This window comes from Lonchura striata, chromosome 17 (assembly GCF_050655825.1).
Source record: "Lonchura striata isolate lonStrDom1 chromosome 17, ASM5065582v1, whole genome shotgun sequence".
Classification (NCBI taxonomy): Eukaryota; Metazoa; Chordata; class Aves; order Passeriformes; family Estrildidae; genus Lonchura; species Lonchura striata.
Genome location: NC_140719.1, coordinates 5822832 through 5836134, shown reverse-complemented (window position 1 = coordinate 5836134; position 13303 = coordinate 5822832). Strand labels below are relative to the sequence as shown.

The 13303-nt window shown below is 40.8% G+C and overlaps 1 protein-coding gene across 2 annotated transcripts in view; it reads left to right on the top strand.

Annotated features, from left to right (window-relative positions):
• Nucleotides 1-13303, top strand: part of CDK5RAP2 (CDK5 regulatory subunit associated protein 2) — a 70893-nt gene that overhangs the window by 42347 nt on the left and 15243 nt on the right. For both annotated transcript variants that reach the window (XM_021551487.4, XM_085594039.1), the window contains 7 exons: nt 383-647; nt 2013-2129; nt 4238-4829; nt 6754-6986; nt 9560-9608; nt 10344-10528; nt 11657-11782. In XM_021551487.4, coding sequence (XP_021407162.3) covers nt 383-647; nt 2013-2129; nt 4238-4829; nt 6754-6986; nt 9560-9608; nt 10344-10528; nt 11657-11782 — 1567 coding nt within the window. The remainder of the gene's footprint in view (nt 1-382; nt 648-2012; nt 2130-4237; nt 4830-6753; nt 6987-9559; nt 9609-10343; nt 10529-11656; nt 11783-13303) is intronic.

Below are 13303 nucleotides of genomic sequence, written 5' to 3'. Positions count from 1 at the left end.
AGCAGTTAGAGAGGTCAGTTTGGGTGAGAAACTATTTTCCTAAGGCAGCCACAAATGCAGAACTAATTAATGCACCTGGTGGTTAAAAGCCTTTGGTAGGCACTGCTGGATTTGTTGTCCTGCTTCAGGAGCTGGAAAGTTATAGATGCATGAACAGCTGGGACTTACAGAAAATTTACCAGTGGAATGGGTATTTTGCCTCTCTGAATGTTTACTTCTCATGTAGCCAAGGGTATTGCAATTTTATTTGCAAAACTAACGTGACAGCTGCCTGATTTTACAGGAAAATTCTTATTTTTCCTGGAATGTTTGTTTATACTTCCTACACTTGACTGTTACACACGAGTCACTAACTGCCCATTTTCTTCCATGCCTTTTTCAGGCTGACTCTGCTTCCTTGCCCAAGAAGTCACGGCTGCCTGTGCTTGTGAGATCCTGCAGAGCATTAGGAAATGTCCCTTTGAACTCCTGGCTGCAGAAATCAGCTTCAGAAGCACAGCATCGTTCCAGAGCACCTCCTGAAGGTCTGAGAGCCTGTGAAATACAAACCAAACCATTCCAGGCACAGCCTAAGGGAGAGTTACTGCACAGGTCTGGAGCTGAAAACCTTCCAGAGGAGCCTGCACAGGGAAACACATCAGGGAGAGGTAAATAAAGAACAAATCTGGTGACTCGTGGTCCTGCCTGGAGCAGTGGCAGCTTCTCTTGCAGCAGAAAGTAAATGCAGGTCATCTTTGAATATCTACAATACTGCTTAATTTTGCAAGTTTCTTGAGTAGAAAAATATGTGTAGGTGTTGAAAAAACACCTTTTTTTCTGTTTGCCACTAAGATGTAAACCAGCTTTTGGTGGGACAAAAAGTGCTGGGTACCCATGTAAAGTCTGTAATAAATAGCAGATCACAGGGTGCTTACATGTGCACACATATATCAATGTTTAGGTAAATAAAAAATTCCCCTAATAAGATGCCAACTTTAATGAAAACTGCCCGTAATGGAGACAAGAGAGTATAAAAATCTTGATTTTGTTTATGCTGGATAATTAAACTTTTCCAATATTCCACTGATCAGTCAAGTCAGCCGTGTCTGTTCCCACTGTGGCTGGGTTAATTTAAACTCAGTTGTTGACAAAGTTCTGGGATCAGCAAAGTATGACAAATTGTAAGACAGAGCAGTGGGTATTAGATGAAGATTTGGGGTGGTGGAAAAATAAAAATGCACTTAGCAGTTAGATTAAAAACTGAGTAGGGGTGTGAAGGACATGTAAGGGAGAGTAAATATGAAAATAACACTCAGACAAGTGCTGGGTGAGCCACTGTCAGACCCAAAGGCTGCAGAGAGTGTAGTTAAAAAAAACATTGTTGTGGTAAGGTACAGACATGGTAAAATTTGTTATAAATACTTTGGGTGGTGGGACTGGAGCAATTAATTCTGGTAGGTGCAAAAGCCATGGAGAATTCTGAAGTTCAGGGCTTCTGAATTAGATCCTGAAAGGAATCAGAAGCTGCACTCTGAGATTTCCTTTCCACTCTGTTTTTTTCCCTTGGGGAGCAGTTGTGCTGCACACTTGCTGCTTCTGAGACTTGCTGCAGTGATTGCAGCAGATTGGCTTGTGATCAATGCTCACACTGGAGAAACTTCTAAGCCTTTTCTCTAAGCTGAACATAAAACATTTAAAATGCACTAGAGATTGATTTACTGTTCTATTACAAAGGGGACCTACAGTGTTTATCTTCATTTGTTACTAGGAGCCTTTGCAATGAATTCTGAGTGGTTACCCTTATAATTAGTTCAAGTACTTAAAGATACTCATATTATCAATAAAGATTTTCCTCTTCCAAACTGTCAGAGAACCAAGTTTGTGTTTATGAGGTGTGGGCTTTTTTTACTTTTTTGATTTTATTGATTGATTTGGTTGGTTGGTTTTGATTTAGTTTTTTTTAAACTATAACCACTTAAATTTTTTTCAGTCTCTTACTGATTTCTCTTTTACCTTTCTTCACTGTTCTCCAGTTGTCTCATTGTTCAAACTGGATAATACTGAGACCCAGGTGGAGTTCCAAGATGTTGATCCAGGTACAGGGGACAAGAATGAAAATGTGAAGGACAAAAATCAGCAAAACTATCAAGGTAGAGCATTTATATGGTACAGAATTAAAAAAACCCCATAAATTAAAAACTTCAGTTTCTTCTGAGTTGTACAATATTGTAAATTGCTTCAGGTAATCATCTCCCTTGCTGTTATTTGTGGGTTTTAAATCTGGTTTTCTTAGCTGCTGTGGATTAATTGCTCCAAGAATCCAAGTTGGTCTTTCAGGGTTGTGCTTTCAGAAAGGCCACAGGGATTTATGAGTCTGGTTTCCAGTAAAAATAATGAGTTGCATGCCTGACTCTGATCTCTGTTGCTAATGACCTCACTTCTGAACTCCTCTCTGAATTAAATGTTTGTTACTGCATCTCCATCTAGTTCTGAACTATTGGAATGAAGCAACTGAATGATGGAATTTTGCTTATCTGAATTATTTGAAGGCATTCAAGTAGGCTGAAACCTAATGGAATCATTTAATGAAAATGTAAATAGGCTTAGTGCTGCATGTTCCATGTGTGTGCATCATCCATTAGTCTTTTTTGGAAGGGCTTGAGTAACCGGGCTAACACTGGAGAGTGCAGAGGACATGGCCAGCTCAGGAATCCTGTGGTGTGCAGGCTCCTGCTCCCTGTGCCCTGTGGGGGTGTGGCCACGTGCACAGGGAGCTCATTAGTTCTCCTTTTTAATTAAAGGGCACTCTTGCATTAAAAACCATAGCCAGTGCTCTGAGCCGAAGTATCTTTGTTAGGATCTGGTTTTATTTTCTCTGTTTGTTATCTGGAATGATGCAAGGAATCAGGGTTTCAGAGTTTGAGTTCACCTGGTGTTGGGGATTTTTTCCATCTGTGTTACTGCAGCAGAAGTTAACGAATGCAGTGTTGCATTCCCTTCTTGTGTCCTCCAGGATTCACAGCCAGGCACTTCCCTGGAAGCACTTCCACACAAAAGTAGAGTGCAGCAAACATCCTCTGGCCTTGATGTCAAATCAGAAAATGGGTTGGCTTGGAAGGGACCTCAAAGCCCATCCCATCCCACCCCTGCCATGGGCAGGGACCCCTCCCACTGTCCCAGGGGGCTCCAAGCCCAACCTGGCTTTGAACATTCCAGGGATGCACAGCTTCTCTGGGCAATATTGATATCCCAGAATCACAGCTTATTTTTATTCCAGCTCTTAGGTAATATTTATTTTTATTCTCCTGGTCTTGGTCTTGGACTTTCATACAGAGCTGCTCCCCCTGAGTTTTTGTACTGATTTACAGCTTGAACCTGGACATTCAAATTCTCCATGGAAACCAATCTGAAAGTCTTGCAACCTGTTTGAAAGATCAATGAATTGACTCCCAAAAGGGAAGTTCTAATTCATAGTGATCTTTTGCAGAACTAATAGAAGGGGAAAATTTAATTTACTGGTAACTAGAAAATAATAATTTTGCTGGCTACTTACACCTATAGCTCTCAACATGCACAGAACTCTAAACATGGATCATCTGTAGGAAAATATGGCTTTTATTGGGCTGAATCTGAGGTGATTGCATTACTTAGGGATGGCAGTCACCTGAGGGATGTTCATATCAAGTGTAAAATCTTTAATACCAAACACTTTATTTGGGTTTGTTTAGAACACCTTTTAAAAAGAAGTTATTATAGACTCCTTTTCTATTTTGTTGAGAGTCTTTTTAAAATTCCACTGACTTTATGCTCCAATTGGTTTTGTATAGATTTTTGAAGTAGGGAGAAGAATATTTAATTAGAAGCTTTAGGAGGAGTCATGTGAAGTCAGAGTCTCCTTTGCCTCGTGTTTGAGGTTATCATTTTTGTGGCTGGAAAGGTCTGGGCTTGATCAGTGTTTGGTTCAGGAGAGCATATAGCAAAAGGAATTTTCAAGCACTTGGGAAGAGAAAGTTGGTTGTATTTTGAGTATTGTTTATTTGAAAGGTAATAAAGGATTCAAAATACTTGATGTGCAAATTGAATCGATGGCAAATCATAGAGAGAGATCAAAAGTCCCAAAGTAATAATGTACAACTTGTAATTACCTACATTTTAATTCTGCTGTTATAGAATTGAAATAATTCATTCTAGTGCTGTTAAGAACAGAATGTCAGATAAAGAAGCACTAATATTCAGACACAAGCCTCCTGTTTTTCAGAAATGCAAAATCATCATAGCATGAGCAATGGGAATTTGCAGAGTTCATTAGAAGAGGTGGATGAAGAGTTTTATCCCATGGGACACGAGGACATTGACTCAGCCCCTGCACAGTCAGACTCCGAGTGCCTGCACAATCACCAAGGGACTGGAGCAAGAACTGATGCACTCCATGGCTGTGGAGCCACAGAGGATATAGAAGAACTGAAACAAAGAGTTAAAAGTATGCAGTCTGAGCTTGAAAAGTACAAAATGTTCCTGCTGCAGGGCTCTGAGCAGCTCCTGTTCAGTGGTGTTTCCAGTGGAGCTGTGAGGGATGCAGCCCTGCCTGTGGAAGGGTTTGTCACACAAGTGCAAGGCACAGCCATGGAAGGAGTCCAGGCATCCTCTGCTGTCCCTCTGCTGGATTATGAGATCCACACCAAAAACAGAGATTCTGAGCCTGTGGAAGCACCTGATACGTGGGCAGCACAAAACCTTAAGGAACTGCTGTTGGCCAATGAGGCAGAACTTGACAAAGAGCAAGTTGTGAATGTGCATCTTGATGAAATGTATCCTCTTCAGAACAGTCTGAGAGCAACATCACCATCCAAGTGAGTAAAATTGCTGCTCTTTGAGGTTCCCTTTTGTAAACAGCAATACCAAATAGCATAGCAAGGTGAGATGAGGATCATTTTATTCACAAGTGTTGTTACAGTAAAGGCTAAATTTCACTATCATTAGCATAAAGGAAGTGAAATGTTTTGTTAAAAGACTCCCTAAGTACAAAACTGATAAATTTGTGTCATCATCTGTGCCAGACACATCTGTTTTTCCCTACACCTCAGGCCCACAACTGTCTTTGCTGTGAGAGAGCCTCTCTGGAGCCAGCTCAGATCTCAGGTTACCTGTGAGACAGGCTCACCTCTGTCATCAAAGCACCAGTCTGCATCGCTCAGGATATTTTCAGGTGCCAAGTGCAGGAAAATGGAGCACCCCGTTTAAGACAGAAATGTTTTTGTGGGCAATGGGCTGGCAGATTGGTGCTGGCCCTTCTGTTTGAGTGCCCAGAGTTGATGTGTAAACATAAGATGTTCACGCTCTAGTTCCGATTTATTTTGCAGTTGAGGGCTGTAATACCTTCCTGTGAAGGATGTGAGAGGAGATAAATACAGAATTAATGAATGAAATTTTACAGCATAAGCTCATAAGCTGGAAAATCATTTATGGGAGACTGAAAAGTATCAGTCTTGGATTTAATACGAGACTTGGGGCAGCATTTTGGCTACACATGTACAAATTGCAAGCATACAATGGGGGATTATAAGAGTGAGCCTTTTTCAACATCCACCCCCCTTTTAAATATTGTTATTGTCCTGAGGGCCTGTGGAATACCAGAAATTGTAACAAGGAAAGGCATTCAGCCTTGTGGCTTTCTTCCAAATGCTTGAGTGGAAATATTTGGAGATAGTGAACAACCACCAGCATGGATTATTGTGTGTGTCTGAGGCTCACTGTTGTAAAATACAGTGCTGTTACAGAGTCCATAGAAATTTACATTCCTTGAAAATATACCTCACCCATTTTCCAAAGAAAGATCTAACTATAAATTAAGGAATGAGACCCTGTGGCTCACTGTGAGGTTTTTATGGCCACTGTCTAGGACAATGTCATGAGTCACAAATGACAGACCCCAAAATGAGTTATGCATCTCTTCCTATACAAATGACAGTAAAAATGCTATAACAACCCACATCACCATAGATTTTGTTTGATTCCTGCATCTTTTAACATCTTCTCTCTTTTTTTCCCTGCTAATGGATGATTCTGGAGAAAGGAATCTACCCGTGGTACAAACAATGGCAGTATTGAATTTACACTTGCAAATGCCTACATTTGCAAGTGTAAATTCAATAAATAAATGCAATTGATCTGAGTTAAAATTTATACCCTGACTTGTGGAGTACAGGAGTTTGGGCAGCACTGTGGTTGTCATTGTTTCTTGCAATACACATGCAGAGATATGGACAATTTCAGACTTGGTGAAACCATCAGTTCATAAAGTCCAATACTGTGGTTTTGACAGGAAGTGCATAAAGTTTCAGAGAAGGGACAGTTGTCTGCTTCCACAGGGAGTTAAGAAAACCACAAAACACCAAACCAAAAAAAAAAATCCCCAATATATGTATTGTTAAAAATATATGTATTGTTAAAAATTATTTACATGTATTCACTCTTATTTAATTTAATTTGGCACATCTGCTGCCATCCATGTTCTTTCCAAACAGGCCATCAAGTCATCCCATTAGTTTTATCCCATTTTATAAATGATGCAGTTAAGTGAAGGAGAATAATCTCTAAATACCAAACTCAACAGGCAGAGACAATACATCTCTCATTGTGGCTATTAAAAGCATTTTAAAAGCAAATTGAGACGCATAAAATGATAGTTTAGGAATATAAGTTTAATTCCCGTGTTATTTATATTTAAATGTCATTTATGACCAGCAAGCTTTACAGCTAATTTCATTTTCTCAGATATGATTCGTTGGTTCATTCACAAGTTCGGGAGCTGTCCTTCCAATGCCAGCAAATCAAGGAGATCCGCTGTGCCTGTGCCACCTACCACGAGCACCTCAGCAGCCTGGTGAAAGCCTTTGAGGAGCTGCTCCAGGCCTGCGATGTTGATTTTGATCTTGCTGAAAGCTTCCGTGAGCAGCTGAGCCAAAGCGTGCTGCTGTTTGAGAAACTGGAAATGAAATTCCTCTACGGTGAGCAGCAATATTTGGTGCTTGTTGTCAGATAGGTGGACACCCTTGAAATGGGAAGGATTTTATTTGGTTGTTGGTGGAAGGAAGCCTTCCTTTGAAACCAGGGTCCTGATAAGGCAGGAAAGCTGGACAGGACGAACATAGGTCAAACCAATGTGGTTAATGCTACGTTCTCCATTTATTCGAAGAAGATGGCAATTTTTATCCACTTCTATACAGTTTACAGTTTACAAAGGCACTCTGATTGGCACTCTGGCATTGTTTACCTTTGCCTTAAGGTGGTCAGGCTTTTCACACTGCAGCTCTACCCTAATTCACACTCAGCTCATTACTTTGTAGTTAACATAATTTCTAACTGTACCACAACTAATTTCTTACTGAATCAAAGGCTTCCAGGCCCCACCAAGGCCGCTTATCAGGGGTAGCTCCATTCTCACTCCACACATAAATCATGCCCTCTCTCAGAAATTCTGCAACATTCCTTGCTCTTGGTTGCTTTAAGATGGATCCAGTGGCAGCCACAGCTTCTCTGGGCACCCTGTGCCAGGGCCCCCCTACCCTCACAGGGAAGATTTTTTTCTTAATATCCCATCTTTAATATCTCAATATCTTGCCTTCATTCATTGGGGTGGACTGTCATCAAAGGTAAAATTTTTATGATCTGACAAGAATCACAAAGAACCACAGAATTGGAAGGGACCTCTGGAGATCATCCAGTCCAAGTCCCTGGAACAGGTGACACAGGAATGTGTCCAGGTGGGTTTGGAATGTCTCCAGATGAGACTCCACACCCTCCTTTGGACACCTGTTCCACCCTCAATGTAAAGAACTTTGACGTGGAACTTCTTGTGTTTTATTTTGTGGCTATTTCTCCTTGTCTGCATTTTACTTTTGTATCTGTACTCTTTATTGACACCTACTATTTGGGGTCACATCAACACAAGCATATTTTAACTGCCAAAAAAAATAGTAATTATATAAAAGTTTTGTTACGCATAGCTTCAGGGTTTCCTGTTTCAGGGAACTGGGGACATAAGTTAGTGCTGAGCCTGACAGTGTTGGGGTAACAGTTGATCTCAATGATCTAAGATGTCTTTTCCAACCTAAATTATTCCATGATTTTCCTAAGGGACCTGCATCTTGCTGCCTGCTAGTCTGGCTGGTGGAGAAATGTACACTGCCTTTCATAAAAGAGCTAAAATACAACCATGTTTTGGAAAATGAGCATCACAAAATGACACTTGGCACTTGAAGGAAGAGTATAACCTGCATATTGCCTTCAGTCTGTAGTTTGGGGAAAGTTAGTAGGAAAGTGATGGAAGAGGGATGTTGTGAGGAACAGAAAGCAAGACATTTTCCTGGTGTCACAAGTGCTGCTCTTGCTGACCCAAAGAAGCAGCAATCCTTCACAGATGTCAGCTGCAGGAGCAAAACCCTTGAGGTGTCTGGGATGGGGCCCTGAGCCTCCCATGCTCAGGAACTGCTCTGGAGCTGCCTTTGCTCAGCCCAGGCATAGCATGATCTGTGTTCTGCTTTCACTGCAGATCCTGGCAGGATGTTGCAGTTTTGATTGCTCATATAAAGCAGCTGTGTATGAGAAAAAAGGTATTACAGCCTTGTGTCATAGCAGGGTAATAAAAGATTGAGTGTATTCAACGATTTCGGTGGCTACAGAGTTTCCTTGCATTGCAAATGAGAAGACTGTAGTGAATAAACATTAAATGCCTTTAAACCAACAGATGGTATCCTATATACTATGAGAAGTCACTGACAACTGAGACAATTCAATATATCTAACACAATGGTGCTGCATTGAACCACACATTAAAGTAAAATGATGTTTGTAGGGTTGTAAAGAACATCCAAGGTACTAAGAATTGACTGTAAAGAAGAAGCACGAGCAGCTGTCTGTCTCTGCATTTCCATCCTGACCTTCAGTTCATTCCCCTGAAATTTCAGCTGTGCAACTCTTCCCTGCCACTTTTGCTTAATTTCACAAAAATTTTAAAATAAGGGGAGCCAAGGTGACACCACCAAGCTCTTATTTCTTTATTCAAATTAGAATCTGAGTCCAGATCTCCTGCACTGAATTGTGCCTGTGCTCACACACAATTCCACAGAGAATGTTGCAGGCAAAATCCTGTACGTGCTCCTTCATTAAGGATGACTGGTTAGCCTGACTCCAAAACAAGCACAAAAAATCCAAGTGTAATGGAATTTCTTTTATATAAATGTTATTGAAGATGTAGCAACAACGTATGCCTGTAATCCTTTTGCCATGTAGCACAATTATTTCAAATAGGTATGCTAATTAAAACACCAAAGCTGTAAAATCTGGCACCTGTGGTCCCTGATAATTTTTTGTGAGTTCCAGAGCAAAGCTATTACTTTGTTGCTGGGCTATAAATGGTTTTGGTCATGTACAGCATTTGACACTAATTCAAAGTGTGCTAGTATCTGTTGACTCCTCTAATTTCTCATTAATTTACCACTGTATTTAAACTAAGTAAGATGGAGGGGAAAAAATTGTAATTCTCAGTATGTGTTTTTAATTAGCTGTTTCTGCTTTACAGGGGAATCAATAGGTACAGAAGTCACTATACTCTATGAGTTAGCTCAAAGGTAAGAGTGCAACTGAATGTTCAGCAAAAATATGGTTTTTTCATGAGTTGATAAGGATACTCCATGTTTTGTAGCAGGGCTTTGCTTATTAATATCTATTTTGTTAATAAAACACCCATTGAAAACAGATTAAGGCTTTTTCCCCCACTTCTCACCAAGCAGGTGAGATACTGAAAGAGAAGCGGTGTACCACCAGGATTGTTCTTTTCATTAACAAAAATAACCATGTCCACACTCCACTGTGGTGCATGCTGAGACATTTCCCTGCTGCAGGTGCCAGGGGGGACAGTCCCTCCCTGTGTGTCCCCATGCCCTTGGAGCTGGCTCAGGGTCACTCCGGTGCAGCACTGCTGAAGTTCATTGTCACAGCACCTTGATGCTGAAGGAGAAGAGAGCAGGTGTTGTTGTGCTGTGTTTGTTGGTTTTCTGCCAGCTTGGGATTCTGTGCTACAGAAATGCTCAGCTCCCTGTTGAAGGCAGCTTGAGGTCCTCTAAACACAAAGGTGACTGCCTGGTGCTGCAAAATACAAAGTAGGCTGGAGGGCCAGTGACTATTCCTGCTGACTTCAGTGAGCTCTGAATTTCAGTCTTGATACAGCCTCTGGTGTGCAGTGGCTTTTCATGCCCTGTTGCATAAATTTACCTGTAAATTGATGTAAATTTGGCATCTTCTGTTCGCTTTCCAAAATCATAGAATAACTTTTATATTTTAAACCATTTTATTTGGCACCAAAGGAACAATGAGAAGAATGCCACCATGTACCAGCATCTTCAGGATGAGTCTCCTGTGCCATCTGCTCTTCACAGCTCGTCTGACTTTGATTTGTCAGAGAAGTCTCCTCTTGGCTCACCTGAGCACAGGCATGACCTGCAAGGCCAGCACAGCACACTGCCACTTCTGCCAAGCAAGTTTCCTCCAGGTAATGTTTTTCCCATGGAAGATTTGCTGGATATTGGGAAAAGCTGATAAATAACACACAAGGGAACTAATTAAGAAATAATGAAGAATGTTTGTCTGCCTCAGCTTTCCAGTTCCTTGAATAATCATTGCAGTTTCAGTGATGAGGCACACAGAGATGGCAACCATCTGAATTACCCTTTTTGAGGCAGTATAAAGTGTGTTAGTTTGTGTCCTTGTTGTTTTAAGCTACCAGCTTTTACATTGCTCCAGATACTCTTTAAATAGACAAGTTATAAGGTGAAAATAGACAATTGTCAAGAGATTATTATGTGGAAAAGGAGAGATTTTCCAATTTTATAGAAGCCAGTGTTGTGTTTCCTTGAGAATTGTTAAGTGCTGCATAATTAATAAGTGGTGTCATGTTTGACCTGGATAGTTCCACTAAACACAAGTGATGCTTGCAGTACTATATTGGCAGCAATGAAAATTTAATAGCTGAGCTGGCACATCCTGTTCAGGGAGAAATATTGCAGAGTAAACCAGGAGTGTGTGACATGGATAAACTGACACATCACACGCTGACAGGTAGAACAGAGCGGCTCCTGAGGAAGGATGAAACTTGCAGCCAATGGAAGAAAAATTGTAGAATAGCAAAGCAAGAAGGAAAAGGTACTGTAATGAAACTTGATACAACAGATTTCTTTACTGTGGAGTGCATTGTGTAAGTCAAAGTCAAATTTCTCTCTGAGTTACTCCAGGAGCTTCCTGTTGTTGTAAGGAAAAACGTGTGCTGGTGGTGTGTCGAGACAGAATGTGGAGCTGCATTGCAGACCTTTGCATTCTTTCCTCAGTACAGGGAATGTTTAAGTAGATAAAATTGTTATCTATTCCAATTTTGTAGGAAGAACAAATCTGAAGAGCCTTAAAACTCTGGACCATTGTTTAAGTTAGAATGTAGAGTAGGAGTTGTCACTGAATGCCTGGTTTGAGGACTGTATGGGAAGAGTGTTGTGAAGTCAGATATTCAATATCTGCCAGCTCTGTGTCATTTTTTAGGGTTAACACCCATTAGATTTGACAAGAGTACATAGTGTAAAAGAATACAATCATCTGCTCTAAATAAGAAGTGGTCTCTTGCTTTATTTAGAGTTATTAATGGAGCATCTGCAAGAAATTAGAATCCTGAGACAGCGTTTAGAATATTCCATAAAAACTAATGAGAGACTGAGGAAGCAGCTTGAGAGACAAGTAACAGACAAGGAACTAGATCAAGGTAAGAATTCATTTAATGAGAAACTGAATCCATCTTTCCTGCTGAGAGCCTGAGGGATCAAATGCCAATGGAAAGGTTTGGAGCCACTGTTCTCTGTTGCTGGTGTTCAGCATCTCTGAAAGCCAAGATCTGAGGTGGAATTAAAGCTTTTCACAAGTAGCCAGCTTTCACTAAAGATGCTTTTGGAGCACCTTTTGAAGCACCCCATCCCTGTATTTTTCTACACTTTGCTTCTCTCTCCTTCCCACCTTTTCCCCCATAGGAAAATTGATTAATATGCAATATTACTCAGACTGGAAGCAGGTAATAAATACAGACATACTTTCCTTTTCCTCAGTTCCACTGGTATTGACATTAGATTCATTATGTTTTACATCATCCCCATGATCCATTTCTGTTGTTGTTTAAATGGAGGCAACCTGCACATGGCAGTTTGCTTTCAGGGATAATTTACAGTGATGGAAAGGTGGATAAAAAGCATCCATTTCATTCGTGAAGTATTTACACTGCTGGAAAGGCATTCTGTGCTCGTGAAATAACCACACTGAAACACTTCCAACTCTTTTACAGCTTCATAAAGATTCTGGCAAGGGCATCCATTAATGCAGTGAAAGTATATTTTCTTTATAAACTGTCTTATGCCTTCCATCTGTCTTCTTGTTGCCTTAGCACATCTACCAATGAGTACAGGAGAAATTCGGAAAAGTAAAGGAAAAAAGCAGCTACCTGTTAGAGTAGCTCCCTTTTGTCACTGTGTTCTTTCAGTTCTTGTTTCTCTCTGTACCAAAGATCTCTTTCATGCTATCAGATATGCACATGCTTTCTTGCTAGTGATGCTCCTTTTCCCTGATGGATGAGCTTCCTTTGACTTTCGGTGTAAAAAGAAATCCTGTAGTGAAGCTGAGAGGATTCCCAAGGGCATGTGGGAATGGCCTTAAGCTGAAGGAGGGCAGGTTATGACGGGATATCAGGAAGGAATTGTTCCCTGTGAGGATGGGGAGGCCCTGGCACAGGTGCCCAGAGCAGCTGTGGCTGCCCCTGGATCCCTGGCAGTGCCCAAGGCCAGGCTGGACAGGGCTGGGAGCAGCCTGGGATGGTGGAAGTTGTCCCTGCCATGGCAGGGGGTGGAACTAATTGAACATTAAGGTCCCTTCCAACCCAAACCATTCTGTGATTTGCATTCAACATTTTTGCTTTTAACTGAATGTCCTTAGTTTGTTTTCCTTTAAAACACAAGACCAAGTTGTAACATGCTTAATTGTTTATGGCAACCTGCTAAACTCATGATATTGAATTGTTTGTTCAACAGAAGTTATTGCATAGATTTATTCTTGTCTGATAAATATTGTATGGATGTATATACACATATCTGCCTACTGTTCTTGCCATGTTATTTTTAATATTTAGATTCTTTAAGTATTTAAATGCCTTTGGGCTTCCAGTATCTTATAAATGACTCAAATGCTGGTAATGACTACATCATTCCTGTAGAGCTGAGGCTTGCAGTGCAAGTAGAAGTAA